The sequence below is a fragment of the Balaenoptera musculus genome, chromosome 13 (genome assembly GCF_009873245.2).
Source record: "Balaenoptera musculus isolate JJ_BM4_2016_0621 chromosome 13, mBalMus1.pri.v3, whole genome shotgun sequence".
Taxonomy (NCBI): domain Eukaryota; kingdom Metazoa; phylum Chordata; class Mammalia; order Artiodactyla; family Balaenopteridae; genus Balaenoptera; species Balaenoptera musculus.
In genome coordinates, this window is record NC_045797.1 from 63,363,255 (window position 1) to 63,387,444 (window position 24,190).

At 37.9% G+C, this 24,190-nt stretch overlaps 1 protein-coding gene across 1 annotated transcript; it reads left to right on the top strand.

Annotated features, from left to right (window-relative positions):
* The first annotated feature begins 8,685 nt into the window (after positions 1 to 8,685).
* Positions 8,686 to 24,023, top strand: FAM98A (family with sequence similarity 98 member A). The gene is given in 9 exon segments (XM_036873169.1): positions 8,686 to 8,840; positions 11,888 to 12,036; positions 14,196 to 14,330; positions 17,883 to 18,067; positions 19,096 to 19,157; positions 19,159 to 19,174; positions 19,729 to 19,845; positions 21,934 to 22,101; positions 22,197 to 24,023. Coding segments are annotated over 9 exon segments (1,566 nt in total). The 5' UTR covers positions 8,686 to 8,787; the 3' UTR covers positions 22,878 to 24,023.
* Positions 24,024 to 24,190: the final 167 nt, after the last annotated feature.

Genomic DNA, 24,190 nt, shown 5'->3' on the forward strand with positions numbered 1-24,190 from the left:
GCATTAGGGCTTAATTCTGTCTTGCAGGTGGTTGAGAAGTGCTGGTCTAGAAGGGCTGGTCTAGAATGATGCCCAAAGTTTCTCTTCAGAGTCAAATTTATGTGACTTTACCTAAATTCTCCAAAACATAAAGTAATACAACACAGGGATTTGAATATAAATGTTTCTGCTTAAAATATAGTTTCTTCTTATCTCTACTGTGTTTATAAACAATGATCCTATTGTGACAATAAAGAAATTAAGTATATAACTGTTATTAAGAACTGGGAACTAAGAATTGCTGAGGACATTCAAAATCAGCCTCAAGTTCACTAATCTAATCATAATGCCATATTGACAAGCTCTCCCTAGGACAGTGATTTATAGCCTTTATCCTGCTTTCGCCCCGTTTTGTTCACAGCACACTCCCAATCACTAGTATTTCTCATCACAATGCTGCTATTCTCATGAGAACTCTTATGCAGGGAAGGGAGAGCTTGAAAAGTCTCCCTGAGGATTCTAACCCCCCACATGATAATGGATCACTACACTAGGATGAAAGACAAAGTTGCTAATAACAATCTAAGTCAGTAGAGAACAAATCGTCCTACCAGAATAGCCTAGTTTTAAATAGGCATTGACTGAGTCCCAGGATGATCCAAGAGCTCAGAGCATAATTCATTGTTGTATACTTATTTATTCCCTGCAAAGAATCACTTTATTCTTTCAGAAGAAAGCGAAGTCTGGTCATGAGAAAGGGAAAATTTTCTTGTCAATCAACTAATCTACATTTTTCATGCCTATTGTGTGTGCATCAGTGTACTAAGAAATATGTAGGAGGTGCATGGCTGTATAGCAACTGGATAGAAAAGATCAGAACATATTAAATAAGCAACATAAAAATATAACATTAAGAAATGTTAAATTATCAAGGACTAATTATGAAACCATCTGATGTGGTTTCAAGAAAAATGGATTCCTAAACCCAACCCCAGAAATACTAACCTAAGACTTATCAGAGGCAGGGCTCAGGATGAGGCCCAGGGCCCATTTAAGTCCTCCAGATGGTTATGATAGTCAAGCTAGGCACACTACCTTAGAAATCCAGAAGAGGAAAATTAATTTTAACTGGTACAGTCAAGGAACACCTCTGTGGCACAGTGAAGCTGAGCTCAGCCTTGAGGGCAGGGTAGAAAGTAAACTAAGCAACAGAGAGACCAAAGAGCATCTGTGCACTTGCCTGGAGCAGGAATGTTACCTGGGACAAAGTGCTAAGGAAGCTTTGGAAGGTAGAGAATGAGTGCCTAAAACAGTAAGAGAAGGCTTCCCCCAGACTGAGTTTTAAAGATTGGCAGGAAGAATCTGTCAAACAGAGAATGAGGGAAAGGGGATTTCAGGCAGAAGAAACAACTTATACACAGTATAGAGATGTAGCATGGCAAGATGTGTTAAGTGAAGAGCAGACGTTCTATATGACCAGTGAAGGAGATCAGAATGTGCCACCCCAAAATAATGAGAGTTTGGCATGTAGACAAAGAATGCCACCTGCCATATCAGCAAACAAAGGATGTAGTGACCATCAGCCCCTGCGGCTGCCCCCGGTGGTACACCCTGAGGGGATTCAGGATGGAAAAGAACAGGATACTGGCCCTAGATAGTTGAGGTGCATATCAAAGGAGTAATTTTATCAAGCCCAGACTCTTGCATCTTCTCATACATAGAAAAGCACTAATTTCATTAACTTGAGATGTGTGTTTTTTCTTTAATTAACAGTAATCTTTTGATGTGCTGACTACCTTGTTTCTATTGCAAAAACTCCTATATACCCTAGCTCCTCCCTTTCTTCTTTAGAGCAGTCCCTCAGAGCCTTATGAGAGGCTGTCTCTGGGGCTTAAGTCCTCAGCAAGTCCGCTGAATAAAACATAGGTCTCAACTTTTAGGTTGTGCAATTTTTTCAGTTGACAGGCATATAGATTATTTTGAGCTGAAGTCAATTGAGAATCAACAGATGCAGAAAGAAGTCTTAGCAGAGCTTCCGTTAAATGACTAAAAGCAGAAACTTCTAAGAAACTAGGAGTGTCATAAATCTCCACTCTGGGGGAGTTTTATGGCCATGAAGAAGAAAGAAAGTTGTGGAATGAATCTACACAAATAAACCTTACTAAAATAATGCTGATCTTCCATTACTTTCCCCATACATGTACCTTCCCACAATTTATCCCCCCTAGAAACTCAACCTCCCTTCCCTTTGTTTAGTCACTTCTTCACAATGTATCGCTCTTCACTAAAGTGGTATATAAACTCTGAAGTCTAACCATCTCTTTGGGGTTTTCACTTTATTTCTCTGAAGCACCATAAGCATTAATAATAATAACAACAGGGACTTCCCTGGTGGTGCAGTGGTTAAGAATCTGCCTGCCAATGCAGGGCATACGGGTTCGAGCCCTGGTCCGGGAAGATCCCACATGCCGCGGAGCAACTAAGCCTGTTAGCCACAACTACTGAGCCCACGCACCTAGAGCCTGTGCTGCGCAACAAGAGAAGCCCCGCGCACCGCAACCAAGAGTAGCCCCCACTTGCCGCAACTCGAGAAAGCCCATGTGCAGCAACAAAGGACAATGCAGCCAAAATAAAGAAATAAATGAATAAATTTTTAAAATATGTATATATAATAATAACAACAACATCAATAAAAATTTGTGTGCCTTTTCTCCTGTTAATCTGTCTTTGTCAGTTTAATTTGTAGGCCCCATTCATGAACCTAAGAGGGTACAGGAAAAAATTTTCTTCCCCTATACTAGAATGGCAGAGGAGGAAGAAGGAGACCCCTATGAGAGACAGGGTAAGAGAAGTGGTCAACATGATTAAGAAGTAAAAGAATAAAACTGAACTTCTCAAACCCTCAGGGGAGAAAGTAAATTGCTGGGTGTACATGCATATGATATATTGTGCGAGTGATAGGATCCAGAACCACAAAGAATGAGTAGATTCATGTCCCATCTAAAAGAGGCAGCCTTCTCAACCCAAGCCAACAGCTGCCTTGTTGGGCATGAAGGACCTGGTGCTGCCAAGTCATCTGATTTATGTTTTCAAGAAAACCCAGAAATTCAGATTTTTAGATAATATCTCCAAACTTTTAAATAATGACTCAAAATTCTTCAGTTATTATTTAGGCCAAAACCCCACACAACTCCTGGCCCGATATGGATGCTAGTTATCACTTCTGGGCTAGAGTTAATAAACTCTTACTGCATCCAAAATTAGACCAGTGTCTGTGTGATTCACTATGTGCTAATTCATGGGTTGGCAGAACATGGCAGCTAGGCTGAAGACATTTTGGGAAAAGAACCAAAATCAAGTTCGGAGCTTTTATTGTGGAAAAGACCTGTTTATGTCTGTATATATCTATAACCACATCTATATGATTTATATCTAGTATATATAGATATCTATATCTTCCTCAATTTAAATATAGACATTATTCTCAAACTTTGTAATATTTTTCAAAATTGCCAGGGCTTAGAAAGTATACTATCACAGCCAGAGGCATGATTGAAAAAAAGCATTCTTTATTTAGTGAACAGGTATACCTCATTCTATGTGCTTCACTTTATTGTGCTTCACGTTTTTATAAATTGAAGGTTTGTGGCAACCCTGCCTCAAGCAAGTCTACCAGCACCATTTTCCCAACAGCATTTGCTTACTTTGTGTCTCTGTGTCACATTTTGGTAATTGCTGCAATACTTCAAATTTTCATATTATTGTATTTGTTAAGGTGATCTGTGATCAGTGATCTTTGATTGTAATTGTTTTGAGTTACCACAAAACTGTGCTCATATGAGATGGCTAATTTAATAAATGTGTGTATGTTCTGACTGCCCCACTGACCAGCTCTTCCCTGTCTCTCTCCCTCCTCAGGCCTCCCTATTCCCTGAGACACAACTATATTTAAATTAGGCCAGTTAATAATCCTTCAGCGGTTCTCTAAGTGTTCAAATGAAAGGAAGAGTCACACACCTCTCACTTTAAATCAAAAGCTAGAACTATTTTAAATTTAGTGAGGAAGGCATGTCTAAAGCTGAGAGAGGCCATAAGTTAGGCCACGTGTGTCAAACAGTCAGCCAAGTTGTGAATGCAAAGGGAAAGTTCTTGAAGGAAATTAAAAGTGCTACTTCAGTGAACACACGAATGATAAGAAAGTAAGACAGCCTCATTGCTGATATGGAGAAAGTTTTAGTGATCTGTTAGATCACACCAGCCACAACACTTCCTTAAATTAAAGCCTAATGCAGAGCAAGGCCCTTAACTCTCTTCAATTCTGTGAGGAAGGACATAAGAAAGTTTGAAGCGAGCAGGAGGTTGGTTCATGAGTTTTAAGGAAAAAAGCCATCTCCATGATGTTACAGTGCAAGGTGAACGCAGCAAGTGATGATGTAGAAGCTGCAGCAAGTTATCCAGAGATCTAGGTAAGATAATTCATGAAGGTAGCTACCATAAACAACAGATTTTCAATGTAGAGGAAACAGCCTTCTACTGGAAGAAGATGCCAGAAGACTTTTATAGCTAGGGAGAAGTCAATGCCTGGCTTTAAAGCTTCAAAGGACAGGCTGACTCTCTTGTTAGTGATTAAGGTAGCTGGTGACTTAAAATGAAGCCAATGCTCTTTTACCATTCTAAAAATCCTAGGGCCCTTAAGTATTTTGCTAAATCTCCTTTGCCTGTGCTCTATCAATGGAATTACAAAGCCTGGATGTCAGTACATTTGCTTACAACATGGTTTACTAAATATTTTAAGCCCACTGTTGAGACCTACTGCTCAGAAAAAAAAAAAAAAGATTCCTTTCCAAATATTACTGCTCACTGATAATGAACTTGGTCACCCAAGAACTCTGATGGAGATGTACAATAAGATGAATGTTGTTTTCATACCTGCAAACACAACATCCATTCTGCAGCCCATAGATCAAGGAGTAATTTCAACTTTCAAGTCTTATTATTGAAGAAATACATTTTTGTAAGGCTGTAGCTGCCTTAGGTAGTAAGTCCTCTGGTGGATCTGAGCAAAGTACAGTGAAAACATCCTGAAAAGGATTCACCCTTCTAAATGCCATGAAGAACATTTGTGGTTCATGGCAAGAGGTCAAAATATCAACATGAATAGGAGTTTGGAGGAAGTTGATTCCAACCCTCATGGATGACTTTCAAGGGGTTCGAGCTTCAGGGGAGGAAGTAATTGCAGATGTGGTGGAAATAGCAAGAGAACTAGAATTCGAAGTGATGCCCAAAGATGTGACTGAATTGCTACAATCTCATGATAAAACTTTAACAGATGAGGAGTTGCTTCTTATGGATGAGCAAAGTGTTTTCTTGAGATGGAATCTACTCCTGGTAAAGACTGTTAAGATACTTGAAATGACAACAAACGATTTAGGATATTACATAAACTTAGTTGATAAAGCAATGACAGGGTTGGAAACAATAGACTCCAGGTTTGAAAGAAGTTCTGCCGTGGGTAAAATGCTATCAAACAGCATTACATGCTACAGAGAAATCATTTGTGAAAGGAAGATTCAATTGATGTGGCAAACTTTTTTGTTGTCTTATTTTAAGAAATTGCCACAGGTCCCCAACCTTCAGCAACCACCACCCTGATTAGTCAGCAGCCATCAACATCAAGGCAAGACCCTCCACCAACAAAAAGATTATGACTTGCTGAGTGCTCAGATGATGGTTAGCATTTTTTAGCAATAAAGTATTTTTAAATTAAGGTATAATGCTACTGCACACTTTATAGACTACAGTATAGTGTAAACATACATTTTATACGCACTGGGAAACCAAAAGATTCATGTGAATCTCTTTACTGTAATATCCACTTTATTGCCATGGTCTGGAACCAAACCTGCAACCTCTCCGAGGCATGCCTATAAGAGTATTTGAGACCCTACAAGATTAAATTCTACATGCTAATACTTAGGGAGGAAAAAGTACTGTTTTCACTGTGCAAGCTGAAAAGGACTTTAGTAGCATACACAAACTTTAATTTCATGAGCAACATGAGCAAATCTAGGGTCTTTCTTACTTTCTCCTTGTTGGAGAGTCATTCTAAGGGCAAATTCATTAAAACTGGAAAGTGCTATATATATATTTTAATATTTATTTATTTTATTATTTATTTTGGTTGCACTGGGTCTTAGTTGCAGGCTCCTTAGTTGTGGCATGTGAACTCTTAGTTGCGGCATGCATGTGGGATCTAGTTCCCTGACCAGGGATTGAACCTGGGCCCCCTGCATTGGGAGCATGGAGTCTTAACCGCTGTGCCACCAGGGAAGTCCCTATATATTTTTTCAGACTCTTTTAATTGAGGAAAAAATTATTTATTTTAGGTGTCTGTTTAATCAACTTTGAGAAACCATTTTATGACAAATGACAAATCTTATATTCAAGTTTGTACCGACTTACTTGCCATTATAAAAATTACCCTTCTATGAATATTAGAAGTAACTTTCTTAAGAATCTCAGCTGCATAAAAATTTAACTAATACATAATTCAAAACTTTGCCTATAATCATCTTTAAGGTTATGACATAAAAAGATATTCCTCTGAAAACTAAAATCAGTTTTCATTTCAATTTTCTCCATTACTTTTTTTTCACAAGCATAAAATATTTTCTCTTTACTCTTTACAAGAATATTTGGAAAGGCTGGACTGTAAACTAAGATTATTCATTATTTCTAGTTGAACACCTTCTAAACAGAAAACTCATCTCTCAAAGATAATCTGATGGACTTTAGACAACTCTAACTGTTAGAAAACTCTTTCTTATATTGAACTGAGGCAAAAACCAGGGTTCCTAACTCCCAGATCAGAGTTTTTTCATATAATTCAGCTTGAATAAGGTCTTTAGATATCCAGGTTACAATACAAAAAAAAACAATTTCAAAACAAAATGCAAATGATTCCTACTAGATCCTATAGAAATGATGGCAATATTTACTTTTAAAAGCATTGATTTCATTGCAGTAAAGTCCTTTATAGAATTATTTTAAATAATAAAAAAACCACTTTGTGTTGGCTACCCTCCATTTACTCTAACAATTTGCATTAGGTAGAGAAGAATAATATATTTAGGGGAGTCATCATTTGTTCACTCACAAATACTATGTGTTATAACTTACAATGAAAAGTGAGTCAAGAATGAAAACTTCCCCCCCCAAATTGATTTTGCACTAAGAATTACTTTTTGTTTAGCACCTTCAACAACCCTATGAGAATAATTATTCCATTTTTATTGTAAGGTAATTATACACAAGATATACAAGCATGCATAAGTTGAATAAGTTGTTTATTCAACTAGCCAGATATTCCTATCTTTTCATATCCTGCTTATAAATCCTTATTTGACTAGTCAGATAAGAAGAAATACGGATTTAGAGATACCTCAGTCTCAAGAGCCAGGTCCTTATTGGCCTTACCATTTTTGCAGACCATTAAGCCACTGAGCCCTTAGTGTCCTCATCTGCAAAATGGGAGTAATACTTACACAGCCTTATGGTGCTTGCATAAAATAATGTTGATCAAGGAAGTAATATTATGTCAACCACACACTAGGTACATAATAAATGTTAATTCCTTCCCCCCACTCCAGATGGCGCAAAATAAGGAATTTAAAAAGATACTATTAAGGATAGGGAGCATTTATCCATTAGACACGAAAATGAGAACTACAAAATTAAATCTACTGGTATCAATGTGAAAACTCTTTAAAAAATGCCTACATAGTGCAGCGTATACCAATTTATAGTTAAATATAATTTTCTAAATATGCCATCACTTTGAAAACAATTTTTCTCATTTTTTCAATAATTTCTAAGCACATACCCAGCCAGTAACTGCAAAGAAACCACAACCCATCGTGAACCAAGAGTCACACCCTGCCAAATAATGCCAAATCAACAACGGTACAACAAAAATTTATTTACTCTTTAAACTGCGTGAATTTAAATCTATTCTATTTGAGATTGATACGGAGTGAAAACCTCCTCTTCCCTCCGTTCCCCCTTTAAAATAAGATGCTTAGTGTCTGGGAAGGGCTTAAGGTGCAAAGTAAAGAATGTAAACGGAGGGAATGAAACAACTTCATGAGTACATTCGTGTCAAGGGAAAGTTGACTCCTCCCTAACCCTGAAATACAGCTACTACAGCCACAAGGAAATACAATGGCATGTTATCGGCCATTTTCCGCATTTGGCCCGTCTACCCCTGTGCTAAGGAAGACCGGAGCGCACGAATTTCCCCTTTCTCCATAACCCACAGCTAAAGCTAGAACACGCCAGCAGGCTGCAGACACCCACTCGGGTGACTGAGGTCCCGAGACTCAGTTTCACAGCCAGCACCCACCCAAGTCTTAAGACCCTCCCCACCCACGACGATCCTACCCCGCCCGCCTCGCCCCAAGATTCGCACATGCGTACACCCAATTAGGAGAAGTTAGAGCGTTCCCCGACTCGCCTAGTCCCCACGCCCAGCTGCCACGCAGCCAGTCCTCCTGCCCTTCTTTGGGCCGCTAGCTTCACTATTCAGTAATACGCATGTGCAAACGGTGTCTCCGGGCCACCCGTTAGCTGGCTGGAGCCGGACGGCAGGCGGAACCAAGTTTCTTGCGCACGCTCCAGGCATGCGCAGTGCAGGGCCTGAGGCGCCAGCTGTCGATTTGGAAGTTCCGGGGAGGCAGCGCATGCGCGAGTTTACGCGTTACCGGCGAAGAGGGGAGCCTGACGACTCGGAAATTTGAATACCACAGTAGCATGGAGTGTGACCTCATGGAGACTGACATCTTGGAGTCGTTGGAAGATCTCGGGTAAGACTGCCAGGGCACGGGTCTCCCAAACCCCACGCTGCTGGCGCCCCGGGAACTCCTCCTCCGCCCCAGTCAGAGACACCTGCCTCTCCACGCCGCACCCCGTGGCTCCTGACTGTCGCCTCCCTGTAGCTCCGGGACCCCAATGCCACGTCCACTGCCTGCCCTGCCGGGTCGGGGCCCTCCAGCTGCGACACCCTAGGCCTGCCCTGTGCTTCCTGCAGCCGAGTTACCCGCAGCGTTTGTCAGTCATGCGTGTCATTGTCTGGGTTTTGGTTCTCGCCACCACGCTTCCCGAGCTCCTCTCCTTGCGCCGCATTCTCCTGCCCTACCCCCTCACTCTGGAGGTTGCCAAAGTTGATTCTCTGTTTTCCTACTTGTTCTCCAAACTTCCTGCTCCTGTCTTGAGCCCCTACTCCTACCCCATCCCCCTACTCTCAAAAAAATCTGCTTTGCCCAGTCATGTATGCATGTGCCCAGGCTGCCCTCAGCCACAAGTCCGTGCGCTGCATACGTTCCGCCCGCCAGCTCACTTGTGCACTTAACCTGTCACCACCTTCCTGGGAACCACTGGCAGTTTCCCTTGACTCTGACACTCCTTCATTGAGCCACCGTTAGCCCTTACCCTTAGGGGCATCTTCACCCACCAAGTCCCTGCATATTTGTTGTGCATTTTGTCTCTCCTCGTGACAGTTAACTCAACCATAATTTATCAGTATCCAGAAGCTGGAAATAGGGATTCTTATCTCACTGGGTCACCCAGATCAGTGTACTCTGTTAAAACTTGAGAACTTAGAATTTCTTGGGCTAAATGTGGTTCCAGAAACAAACTGTATGATTAAATATTTGCCTACAGGTACGATATCAAAAAAAAAAAAAAAGAAAGAAAGAAAAGAAAAACAGATTTAGGTAACCATATTTATAAAGTAACAAGTCCCTTATCAAAACCTTCCCCGAGGTTTTTCCGTACCATGGAAACCTTTGGGGGAAACCTGTCTTCTTCAGGAAAGGATACCTTGGGTTCCCAAAATCTGCCCGTTTAAGTAACTTGTCCTGGCGCAATTTTTATGAAAGGAAATGGTAGTGCTTATCATCTTTTTTTGTCAACATGAATTATCATTGTTCTTTTCTTTGGAACTTGCTCTTAATTGTCATGACTATTCTGGACTTTAGGCGGTTTATTTCTTTGATGAGAGCCTAAGTAGAAGTCACATTCAGCAAAATGGTGTCTTTTTGGTGGTCCTCTCAGAATAAATTGCTAAGTTTCACACATGAAACCATTCAGTAAACATTTTTGATGAACACTTGCTCTGTTGACAGTGTTGATCTGAGCACTTAAGGGTACAGAGTGAGGTAGAAGAGAAGTTCCCACTGTGAAAATATGCTGTGAGGAGAACTGAGGAGGGCCAGGAAAAGGAAAGGAAATGGGGAAGGAAAACTGGGAAAGGAAACAAGTCCTAAGCTTCCTAGAAGTGACACTTAAGATTAATCTTGAAGGAGGAGTAGAGGGAGGATGGAGGTAAACTGTGTTTAAATGTAATGCAGAATTTAAATTCTGCATGGATAGAGGTCCCTTAACAATTGGTGATGGATGCCATTTCTTCCCATTATTGTTCTTTTATTCTCTGTTAACTATGTTTTTCTTCTTTTGGGTACTATAAAAGTCATTGTTACTATAATAACTCCAGTTAAATAAATCATGGAGATGGGTTGTTATGTAAACCATGGATAGTCTGAAAACTTGACTATACATTTTAACCCATAACTGCCTAGTTTGGTGGCATTCAGTCATTAAAATTTAGCCTTAATTGAATGACATGTACTTTTGAAGGATTTACTGTGAAATATTAGAAATAAATGACCATTTATTTTTAACCTGGTACACAGTAGGAATTCAGTAATTACTTGTAGAATATATTAATAAAGTTTAAATGTGTAACACAAGGAGAAATTTCTAGGCCTAGTTTTTTTATTTCACTGTCTAATAATATGTGGTTTTGAATCTAGATGCCAGGCTATATATAATCTCATTTTTTGTGTGAGATTTCTTCTGTCCCATTAAATATATAAACATATAATTATATTTTAGAAGGATTGACTGTTATCATTTCTCTAACATCTCTATACCTCTAAATATCGAGTTATCTTAAGCATATAATGTATCATATTTAATAAGTGCTTTTATCAATATTACATTTAAAAGAAGATAAAATAACCTTCTGAAGAATATGTATTTTAAAATTACCTTGAGAATGATAAAATTTTTAATTCTAGCTACTTTCTGGATTGAGGTTCATTGTTACTATTGTCTTTTATGAATGTTTGAACATTTAATAATTTTTTAAAATTACATTTGAATCACTTACAAAGGATTGGGATTCAGTTGCACCATTTCACCTAAACATCAACTCACCAGCAATTATTAAATTAATCTTCACATTTCTCTGGTACTAGTAAGTCTTACTAATCTTAACTATCATTAAATATCATTAAATATAGAAGGGGGAAATAAATGAATAATTGGAAAGCTTTTGCTTTTAAAGAAAGTCATTAAAAACCAAATCTAATTAATTCCTGGAAAAATGTCTAGAAAATATAACCTAAGTTTTATTTCTGAAATAGTCAACTATAGTATAACTAGTTATCACTTATAATCTAGTTTTAATACTAATTCAATTAAAGTAAGAAAGTAAACCTTTGTACAATAAGAGCTCTCAGTAAATGTACAGAGGTTGACATAATTTAGTACATGTGATTCTATTCAATATTCACATACTTTGAGGGGATTAGCTTGTTTTTTCTAATGGTTTAGTTTATTTATATTTGTAAGTTTAGAGACTGGTCATTGTAATTTATCTTTGTTAAACCATTGCTTAATTATACAAATAAAAATGTAAATACATTGTACCTGTAATGTATTAGATGTGATTTTATATTCTTCTGAAGTATAATTTCTTACTCACCAGTTACAAGGATCCATTGTTAGAAGATGTAATGTATTAGATGTGATTTTATATTCTTCTGAAGTATAATTTCTTACTCACCAGTTACAAGGGTCCATTGTTAGAAGATGGCGCTCTGTCTCAGGCAGTCTCTGCTGGAGCCAGTTCCCCTGAGTTTACCAAACTCTGTGCTTGGTTGGTGTCTGAATTAAGAGTGCTCTGTAAACTAGACGAAAATGTGCAAGCAACTAACAGTAAGTAAACATTCAGTTTTAGGTGCAAAATGTAAAAATAAAGTTTGTATTGTCAAGTGAACATTATCAGTACTACAGCTGAAATTTCAAGTTCTTTGTAAATGTAAAAAAAATTTTGTAAAGAAACCAAATGCTTTTTTCTCCTCCATTGTTTTTAGAGATAAGGTGATTCTGAAGTTGAAAAACTGGAATGTAGTCATACAACTGTTAAAAATTTGTGGAAGTTGAAAAGACCCTATTACTGAGACACAGAAAAATGGAGACAAGTATATATGAACTTTTCATTCTTTGTAACAACTTGTGAGATCTTAAATTGGTGGCTAGAACTAGAAATTGGGGCGTTTTTCTCTGAGGACTACCAAATTCCAGTACATATAGCATGTAAAGTAAATGCATTCCAATTCTGTTATACATAGGGAGAAAGAATACTTTATTAAGAAGCTTTCTGTGTCATAGGAATGTATCACTAGATGCATCAAAACTAGATCCAGCACCATCAGATTTATGGTGTTGAGAGCTGTTTTACATTTGCCAATTTTGTTAACTGCTTTAGCACTAGTTTTGATGCTGTGAAAGAGGCAAAAGCTTGGAATCTGATGCTCCACAACCTGGTTCCCTCCTATCATAGGTAAACCCATAACAGGAGATAAAGAAAAATGCCCACCTGCTAATCCACCCTTATGGAGAACTATACACAGAATCCCATTTTTTTCCCCCACAGAATCTCATTTCAAAGAGCTCACTCTTGCATATTTAGTATATTTAATGTGTATACATCAGTGGCATCCAATTCTAATTATTAAGGAGAGTATAGTGTAACAGTAGTAGCAGCAGCTTACGCTTACTGAGCACTAGCCATATTCTAAGCACTTTACTAGTGTTAACTCATTTAAACCTCAGGGCAACCCTACCAGGCAACTTTTATTACTCTTTTATACGTTAAACGAGGAAGCACAGAGGTTAAGTACATTGCCTGAGGTCACACAACCAGTAAGTGCTTCAGTCCCCAGCAGTCAAGTTTGGGAGCCAGTGTTCTTCAAGCTGCCTCTTGACCTAACATTTCAGAGATTGTAGGTGCCCTTGAAAACACCTATACGGTGTTAACTGTTTATAACCAGGAGCCCTGTTGTTCAAATGAAAACATCTTATAGAAGTCAATATAAAACAGGTAAAAAGTGTGGCTGTTTTAGTTGAGGTTGAGAGGGACTATTTTGAGCACAGCTGTCTCCTCCCCGGCTGCCTGTAACGGAGTTCTTTGGAACTGAAGTTCACGGAACACAGCTTGCAAAACATTGATAATACATTCTTCCCATTTTATAGGTGAGAAAATGGACTCAAATCAAGTGACTCTCAAAGTTTGTTAGTTAAATTTTACCCCTTTGTGATATTGGTTAGAGAACTATCAAAATAGTAAAGAAGAAAGAACATTGCTTTTCCTTGGTTCACCCAGTAAGCGCTATACTTGACACGTTATGAGAAAACAGAAACACAAATCATGTTCGCCATCTTCAAATATAGTCTACCTGGGAATTTTAGGCACAACTGAAACAACTGGAGATTAGAACAGTAGTTAAATACTTCACTTTGTGGTTCACAGGGGAAGGAAATCAGTGAGTGTAGCAGGCCCTGGGGAAGGTTTCATCAAGGAGCAAGACCACTGGGCTTTGATGGATAGGTGGGGTTTGATAGAGGAGGAGAGAGTAGAGGGCCTATCAATCACCAGGAGTCACTTAAGTGAAGACACGCAAGTAGAAATGAGACTGACTATTCCTGGGACAGTGAGGAGACTGGCCTGGCACAAATAGAGGGAATGTTTGTGGAGGTTGTAGGTAACTACTATATACATGTAGTAGGAACTACTCCTAACGATACACTGGGAAGGGCAAGCAGAGAGGCTATGAAGAATCTTTAAAGGCAAACAGAAAAAATTAGATTGGATGAGGTAGAAATTAGGAAGCCATTAAAGGTTCTCAAACAAGGCAATAACCTAATGAAAACTGTTTAAGAAAGCACATTGGCAGTGGTGTGAGAAAGAATGAATTAGAAGAGACAGGAACTTGTGTTAGGAGAATACTTTTAAAATTTTCAATTTATATATAATTACTATGCCAATGGGGAAAACAATTTTTATTAAATAAGATTATTTTAATTCTTAAAAGGCCCAAGTGAAGCTGAAGAATTCCAGCTTGAGGTGAGTGGGCTACTAGGGGAGATGAACTGTCCATATCTTTCACTGACATCTGGGGATGTGACCAAGCGCCTTCTCATTCAGAAGAACTGCCTCCTTTTGCTCAGTAAGTTCATGGCTACTAGAATGTAGTCATTCTTTTTTATTTATGTTTTCCATGGATAATAAATGGGTGTAAAGAAAACTTTGTTAAGTTTCTAACTAAGAAGCTAATGATGGGTCCATGCGCTGGTAGCAGTGTCATTTTGTAATTGCTACTCTTTTATGGTTTGAATTCGGTGTGGTGTTCAGCCTGGTGTGCTTCACCTAACATGACCAGAGGTAGTGCTGGAGGGTTATGCAAGTGTGTGATCACCACACCGCAGTGTTCTAGACTAGAAACACATTTTAAAGTTAACTAGGAAGATATTGTGGGAATAATGAAGATTTTTTTTTAATTAATTTATTTGAGGACAGTAACCATTCTAGGTGCAGTAAATGGTAAATGTAATTATTTAAACTATTTTGTTGATATTTCTTTGTGGCTGGGTAATTGTTTGGGGATTTTGGTTTTGTTTGTAAAGATGTCAAATTACAATGTAAACATTTCTGGAATACTATTTGGATTGTTCCTGTACTTACTGATCATTCTGGGAAGTAAATTTTTAGGAAAAATTCTCTCCTTCCATGTTTTTTAAATATACTAACTACTGTTTCTCTCTTCACCCTGAGAAACAATAAGTAGACTCACAAATTTTATTGCCTTGTATAAACTCTCCAATAAACACCACCAGTAGTCTTAAACTCAGAATTTTTGTAGCATTCTGAGACAGGCTTAGAGGAAACTTTGGTTAACTGAATATTATAGTTCTTATTATGACAAACGCCATTCAGAGGATCTTTTAAATGTTCGTCTTTACAACTGAACTTTGGCTTCTGAAAAGTGATGCAACTCCAATTTTGAAGGTTCAGTCAAAGAAAAAAAAAGTGTGTTCACAGCCATTATACTTAGGAACTAAGGTATTCCAAAATCACTTTCTTAATTTCCCCTTTGTCAGATGATTGTTACTAGGTGGGTATGGGGGCAGGGGATAGACACATAACGTTAGATATTGCTTTAGATATTGATATTGCTGCATATAGTTCTTATGCATGCATTCATTATCCTTCAAATTGTATAATTTCAATAACTGGCTCAGCCACAGTATACTCACTGAATCTTCCTTTGTAGCACTGCTTTTCCTTTCCAATACCTGATATTTGGCACTTAGAATATGTTATCTTACATAGGAAGACAACAGCTGTGTGGAAAGCTCAGTAATGACCCTGAATAGCTAATTCTTCCAAAGAGCTCAGAGTTTGGTCTTTTTGGTACTGATACTTATAAAAACCACTTGGAATATAAATATTTATAAAAATGCCTTTAACTCTTTCCTGTTTCTTAAGCGAGTGTCCTGAACATTATTATTTTGGACTCAGGGTCATAATTATATTTTAATGTGCTATCACCCCTCAAAAGCTTTTCAAGAACATATGACTATTTGCTCCTCAACTAAATGACTATATCAAATAAAGTTTACTCTGCTCTTCGAATTCTTCATACATACATACACACTGCTCCCTTCCTTCTCTTTATCTTTGCTTCTGCTCTTTGCCTTTTCGAAAATATTCCCTAGTTTGTATTCTCTCTCATGCTAGTATGCATTTATGTACATATACTCATTCTCTTTTCGCGCTGTATAAATATTTCTCATCTTTCCAAGTATCAGTTGTCACATCTCGATGCTATAATTTTACTTGCTTCTTCCAGCACCCTTACCTTACTGATTTGAATCTTTTAATACATTGCATTCTGAGGGGGAAAATAAACCAACCACATTAGAATTGTTAGTAAAATAGAATAGTCTATTCTCTAATAGTCTGTAGTGGCTGAAAAACTCTCATGCATCGGATTAAGAACTGTTGTGGCTGTTCATTGGCCTTTGTGGTTGTTAGGATATTTCCCTTAGGTATAATTAGTCAGATATCTTTGATGCATATATTCTTTATTCCTAACTAGAGTGTAGAGATCTTTTTTGTTTGTTATGTACAATACCTACAGTGCCTTTCCTGGTACTTTGAACACATCAGTTACAGTTAATGTTTTTCAACAGTAATTGTGTTGGTAAACTAATTTTGTGAATGCCTGAGCTATGTTGTCCCAAATTTAGAGACCAGTTTATTAAATCATATAATATATGATTTTCTAGAGCAAGGGTTGGCAAACTTTTTCTTAAATGGCCAGATAGTAAGTATTTTCAGCTTCCTGGGCCATAAGGTCTCTGTCACAGCTACTTAACCTTGCTGTTGTAGCATGTAAGCGGCCGTACATGATATGTAAATGAATCAGAGTGTGGCAGTGTTCCAATAAAACCTTATTTGCAAAATCAGTTGATTATTTTCATGACACTGGGGTTTTACTGTTTCGATCTTTTAACTCATACAGTTTGGTATATGGAACATGTTAAGATTATATCAAACCCATTTAGAAGACCATTCCAGAAACTTAGCTGTGTTTATTCTAGAATAGGATTTGGCAGCTTTTCAGAAATGATCTGCCAAAATTATGACCGCTGTACTTCTCACATTACACCTTGGGTGTAGGAAATGAGATATTCAAGCTGATCATTCTTTTATACTTATAATAGGGCTTAAGAGCCCAGAAAATGTCTTTTTCCAAAGCTATCTTCCTAACATTGTCAGAAGGGTCTCACTTCGTCACATAACCTGAAATCCTGAGATCCAAATGATTATTAAACATCTTTTATAACAAGTTAAATGTCCTTGGGAAGGTTAAAGTAATAAGATTGAATATTTATACCTTCAACTGAATTACCTGAAGCAGATTGCAGCCCTCATTATACCTGCCTGAAATCAACACACAAAGGGATGATATTGATACGAAAGGACTCTGTCCAGAAATGATTAGAAAGTTTTGGGTTTTTTTTTTTTTTTCCCCAGGGGAGGGGGTGAGAATGAGGAACATAGGAGGAAAGGGAATATTGAGAAGAATATAGATGGAAGAGGGTTTTCTGTGAACAGCTGGAGGGTGACCTTAGGCTACTGGAGACCATGTAAAAGGAATGTTTGGAACTTTAGTTGTTTCCCCCTTCTCTTGTAAGTGAAGCTTTGACTACTTAAAAATGTTCTTTCACTCTGGTCTTAAACAGACTACCTGAGTTTTGGAAGGTAAGAGGACAGGATAGTTGCATCACTGGTGTGTATCAGTTGTGAGAAGTAAAAAAAAATAATAATATAACTTTTTAACTGTTGCTGAAAATTGGCCGCCTGCCACCTTTTGCAAATTTGTTAACAGATGCCAGCCCCTGTTCTGGAGGTTCCTTAATAGTGAAATGCAAGAATCCACATTTTAAGATGTGATCTACCTTGATCCTTTGATTTCAAAGAAGAATTGCTTGCTTTTAAATCAGGCTTTAAACATATATTGGTTAAATACTGAATTACAGAACCAGTTTATATGTTACATCATTTGCAGGTAAAAATTGTTTTCCTTTCTGTTTTTATCCATCTTGCAGCTTTAAAAGTTACATATCATTAGGTCTATAGAGTTGTGACTCCAGACTTATGACTATTAATTGTAGCTGTATCTCATTTTGAAATCTTATTTTGTTTACTTCAGCATACCTCATCTCAGAACTAGAAGCTGCCAGAATGCTCTGTGTGAATACTCCTCCAAAAAAAGCTCAAGAAGGAGGCGGTAGTGAGGTCTTTCAAGAGTTGAAAGGCATATGTATTGCTCTAGGAATGTCCAAACCTCCAGCCAATATAACTATGTTCCAATTCTTCAGCGGGATTGAAAAAAAAGTAAGACCTTTAGTACCAGATTGTAGTGTATTAAAGGCATAGTCCTACAGTTGTTTGAAATGAAGCAAGTTAATTTCTCTTAATGGGAACCTAATTGTGCATATTATTAAGTGATTGTTACTAAATAAGTTTCGGGTTTTAAGTCCTAGATACCTTCAAGAGAAATTGGTATTTTACTGTTTTTTTTTTTTAACATGTTAGCATGTTTCTTTTTCAAAAAGGAAACTTTGCACTTTGATTTATAAACTGAAATAAGCTAGAACTAATGTAAAAAGAATTAGGACTTGCATCCGTTTAAAAAACTTATTTTATCATTGAACTTTGATGCAATTAATTTTAAGGTCCTTATCATTAAATGTTACCACCATTCTCCCCATTGACTGGACAGAAAAGGATGTAAATGTTTGGGATTTTAATCCAGTCACTTCGAGTCTTACATGTTTCAACTGGCAAACTAGATGTGTTGACTGCTAATATAATCTAGTATGTGAAAATAAGTCAGAATTATTTTATACCACATGTTATCAACAGTTATGAGTTTTTATATAATAGATTAGGAACAAGCAATTTTAATTAAAAATTAATGAACAGAAGAGAATGATATTTGTTATAGCGGAGTTATTCTCTATATGCATATCTGCTGGACTCTAAGAATTGGTACATTGCATGTGGGGTAGATGGACGCCATGATGCACAAATTTGGCTGAACTCTACAGGGGAGCAGCAGTGTATCCATAGTCCATATTTTTCTGTGTGTTCATTCATTCATTCAGCAAATACACATTGAATGCCCACTGTTGTCAGGCACTGTTCTAGGTGCAGTGAAGGACTCATGCTTCCATAGACACGTGAGGAGTGGGTCAAGTGAGTGTCTTTATCGTGTGGGTCTTGTACATTTCAAAACATCCTCCACCTTTGCCTCTGTCAGGAATCTTCTTTTGATGGCAAGATATGATGGGAATTGGGAAGATGAGGAGGATGTGTGTTTTACTTTTAGATTTGTTTATTCATTTATGTTTTTGTGTCAGTTAAAGGAAACATTAGCAAAAGTTCCACCTAATCATGTGGGAAAGCCTTTATTGAGAAGCCAATGGACCGGCCCACTGGGTGAGTAGTAATCATCCTGAGTAAACTTTGTAAGGAGCATCTACCTATCTCAGGATATTTATGTTTGTGTTTTTGAAGTTATATTTCTAATGTGTAGTTTCCTAGGTGGACATCCTTAGAATCATTTTTGTTAATCTTAAGATTTATCCAAAATAATTTTATTTATGTAGATTAGAAGCACTTCTTTCATGTTTGTAAATATTTCACACAGCTGATTAAATTGAAGTTCAGTATGATGCATGTTTCTAATTGCCAAATGGGTTGCCTTCAAGCCAAACACTTCACTGGGCTGAGCTTCACACAGTGAATTATAGGAAAACTAAATGAGAATTTTGTACTTTACATATTCTTTATTATGTTTTGAGACAGCATTGTTATGCCTATCATTTCATTAGTTTATTAGTACTTCTTATTCTATTTATTAAATAACCTAATTAATTTTGTGCTGAGTGCTGGGGATTCAGTTGTGAATAAAACAGATACAGTTTCTGCCCTTTTGGAATAGGGGGTCAAGCAGATTTAAATTCTAACTGGCCTTCTTAATTTTGTTTCAGGAAAAGATAGAAGCAATTAACCAAGCCGTAGCCAATGAATATGAAGTTCGGAGAAAGCTGCTAATAAAACGTTTGGATGTCACTGTCCAGTCTTTTGGCTGGTCTGACAGAGCTAAGGTACACATTATATCACTTAAAAGAGCAGAGTATTTATAGACATGATCCTTAAACATTCCTAGCACAGTTTAGATACAGTGGAGACTATAAAAGAGATACATAGGAGACACACATAGGAGTTTTTCTTTAGTGAGTTACTGAGTAGCAATTCTTTCAGCCATTCAGCAATAATAAAAACATTTATTTTTCAATTTTTTAATATTTTCCAACAAAGCTATATGTTATAAACCCTACTGGGAGTTCCCATTTGTGAGAGAAAAGGAGAGAGTATCTGAAAATTACTAAAAATAATAAATTTTACAATTATTTGTTTACTGTACTTTAAGCTAGCAATTTAACTTGCTGATTAAATAAATTAATTAAATTAGAAATACTGGTTTTGGAGGACCAAATATTATGATCCATTTATAGAGAATTGGAAAATCTGGTAAGACTTGTTTTATTTCAGCTTAAATAAGATAATCCAGGTAAAGGTCTTGGTCATTCAACAGGTATTTATTAAATATCTACTCTTTTATCAGTAAGTGGTAATTAATTGGCACAATTGATTAATTTGACCTTCTTAGAACCCTGAAATGGAACTAATTCTTGAACTTACGTGGAGGTTGGTCCAAACATGTTAGTATTCGATGTTCCGTAATAGTGCATTCATTTTTAAAGTAGATTTTTCTCTGAATTTTAATTGACTGAGAAAATGTTTTTCTTTAGTTTAGTTCTCCAGTTATCTTCCTAATACATTAGTTTCACCTAAAATCTTTAAACCATAGCATAGTCCTGTTTAGCTGCTAAATTGACGGGGTAGATATTTGAGTTACAGTATCTTAGTGTTGGAAAGGGGTTTTAGAGATCAGTCTTAACTCCCCTTATTTTGCAACTAAAGTGGAGAGCCAGGTAAATGGAAGGTTTTGCCTAAGATCTCACAGTGAGTCAGTAGTAACATGAGGAATAAACTATTCTCTTCTGGGACTGTTGAGGAAATACCAGTCCTTTCTTAAGTTGTCTTTGATAAAAACAGTCATTTTACTCTCGGCATAATACATATACTTCAAAAACAAAAACCTGCAACTCTCAGCTTGAAAAGCATGTAATGATTGATGGGTGTGTATTGACCCAAGGCATTAACACTACAGTTCTGGGGTTTTGTTTGTTTGTTTTTTAATAAATTTATTTATTTATTTATTTGTTTTTGGCTGTGTTGGGTCTTTGTTGCTGCGCGCGGGCTTTTCTCTAGTTGCGGCGAGCGGGGGCTACTCTTTGTTGCAGCGCGCGGGCTTCTCATTGGGGTGGCTTCTCGTTGCAGAGCGTGGGCTGTAGGCACGCGGGCTCAGGAGTTGTGGCTTGCGGGCTCTAGAGCGCAGGCTCAGTAGTTGTGGCGCACGGGCTTAGTTGCTCTGTGGCATGTGGGATCTTCCCAGACCAGGGCTCGAGCCCGTGTGCCCTGCATTAGCAGGCAGATTCTTAACCACTGCGCCACCAGGAAAGCCCTAACTTGCTCTTTATATCCTTTGTTCATTCATCTTTTGTGGTCTTATGTTACACATGCATTAAATGTACTTCTACTAAATGGTTAAAGTAGACTCTTTTTCTTAATTATTATTTATGATAGAGGAAAGTATTACATGGGGGATCACTTTTGCAAGAAATATGTATCATGTTAACATAATTAGTTCAAATTAGTCACGGGTAACATTTTTTTATCTCATAGTAAGCAGATGAGAAAATTAAAAAAGCAAAATTGTTGAAATGGGTTTCCATTCTTATATTTAAATAGATAAAATGAAGGTGTTTGATCTGAGACCAATGGCATGGGGAACCTTTTTGTCCCACAGTCCTAAAGGGAAGCCCTTTTACCCCCATATCCCCCTCCCCCCATCATTCCCTGGGGACACGGGGGTAAAGGGGCTTTATCTCAGCTGTACTCTTAAGTTAGTTCTTCACTAGATAGCAGCAATGGTGAGTATGTAACTTTTTCTCTCATCTGGAGCCTAGTAAATATTATCATCAGAAATTTTGGAAATCTTATTTAATATCAATGTTTCTATGTCATCTTGAAAATTGACATTTGTCTTTGAACACTTTCTTTCACAGAGTCAGACAGAAAAATTAGCGAAGGTTTACCAGCCAAAACGCTCAGTCTTATCTCCTAAAAGTACTATTTCTGTTGCCCACCTTTTGGCCGCAAGACAAGACTTGTCAAAGATTTTAAGGACAAGCAGTGGCTCTATAAGAGAAAAGACTGCCTGTGCCATCAATAAGGTGATGAGAGTACCTTTAGTTTTCTTTCAGATACATTTATTTCTGTTTATAAAATAAAGTAATTCAAAATTTTAAATGTCTTTCTTATCCCATAGGTGTTGATGGGCAGGGTTCCTGACAGAGGAGGTAGGCCCAATGAAATTGAGCCTCCACCCCCGGAGATGCCACCATGGCAGAAAAGGCAAGATGGCACCCAGCAGCCAGCAGGGGGCCGCGGAGCAGGGAGAGGTGGTTATGAACATTCCTCGTATGGAGGACGAGGAGGTCACGAACAAGGAGGAGGGAGAGGCGGACGTGGTGGCTACGACCGCGGTGGCTACGACCACGGTGGCCGAGGGGGAGGAAGAGGAAATAAGCATCAGGGAGGCTGGACAGATGGAGGGAGTGGAGGGGGAGGTGGCTACCAAGATGGTAGTTATCGAGATTCCGGTTTCCAGCCGGGTGGCTATCATGGTGGCCACAGTGGTGGCTACCAGGGTGGTGGTTATGGTGGCTTCCAAACATCTACATATACAGGAAGTGGATACCAGGGTGGTGGATATCAGCAGGACAATAGATACCAAGATGGAGGGCATCATGGTGATCGAGGCAGTGGTCGCGGAGGGAGAGGTGGTCGCGGAGGCCGAGGTGGTGGACGCGCAGGCCAGGGAGGAGGTTGGGGAGGAAGAGGGAGCCAGAATTATCACCAGGGGGGACAATTTGAACAGCACTTCCAGCATGGAGGTTATCAGTATAATCATTCTGGATTTGGACAGGGCAGACATTATACTAGTTGAGGCTACAGAACCTTACATTTTGCTAGAGCTCAAGTAATAGAAACTTAGTTTCAGAATCCTGAATCCAGCATTGATTTTGAGTTAATGTGAGACCACAGGTGACAGGCAGATTCCTGCTTGGCATAAGCATTTGTAGGTCTTCATACAATACTGTTCATTTTGGGTTTTGTTTTTTTTTTTAATGGACTTACATAATGCTGTTTATTTGAGAAACACATACAGTATCTCTCCTTTGTATGAAGAATTTCTTAAAAGGTAATTAAAATTGCCTTTAATTGACCAGTAGACTAATTCCACAGTCAGAACATGCATATTTTTCTGAACAAAATTACTTGAATAAGTAGTTTTCATGTTTTCAATATGCAGTTTTGAAAAATGAGGATTCTCCTAGATTTTTTTAGATTTACAACTAGGAAACCTTCCTCATATTAACAATCCATTTATATGTATTTTCCTTAAAGTATTCTAATGCCTATTTTCCAAGCACAGTTCTGCCCTGATTGGCTTCTTATTCTGAGAGGTTATGCAACATTTGCTTCATGATAGAACTTCGAGGTCAGTTCCTATTAAATGAGCTCTTCTGCGGATAGCACATTCAGTAGCCTTACCCTTTGGATGGAATACTGTACCATATGCTCAACTCTGAAAATCTTGAACACGGCCAAAATCCGTAAAGATTATAAAAGCAAACTAAGTTGTGAACCTATAGTACACGTAGGCATTTAGTTAAGTATAGCAATTCAAACTGACCTGCATCCATTCAAAACAAGTTCCTCCTTCAACCTTATTTTTACTTGAAATCTGCTAGAAGAAACAGCAAACTGAAATTTGTTTTATGCACGAGTTAATACCACTGGCTCAGCAAATACAAGTTAGTTTGCTTTGGGCAGGAGACTTTTTTTGTAATGGAAAAAATGCACTACCAAGTAAGAGGACAGATTTTTGCTTAGAGCAGGAGGCCCTTTATTATTGCTGCAGAAAACAAAAGCCTGGCTGCGTTGATGTTTGACAGTCACCTTTACTGAAATCTACATGACGCTTCTTGCTGGGTTTTTGTACACGTAAATATTGTCAAGCTGTGAAAGAAAATGGCTGGAGGTGTGCTTTGTGTGAAAGGTGAGCAATAAAGTATTTGTATGTTCTCTCTCTGGTTTGAGTTTTATTTTAGCCACTTTTTTAAACTGAATTATTCAGGACGCTTGCTTCAAGCTTCTGAACTAAGGCCTTTGTTCCCCAAAGATTCTCAAGTGTTTCCTTGAAACATAATTTGTAGTGAAAGATAACCCTTACTCTAGAACCTTAAGTAAGTTGAA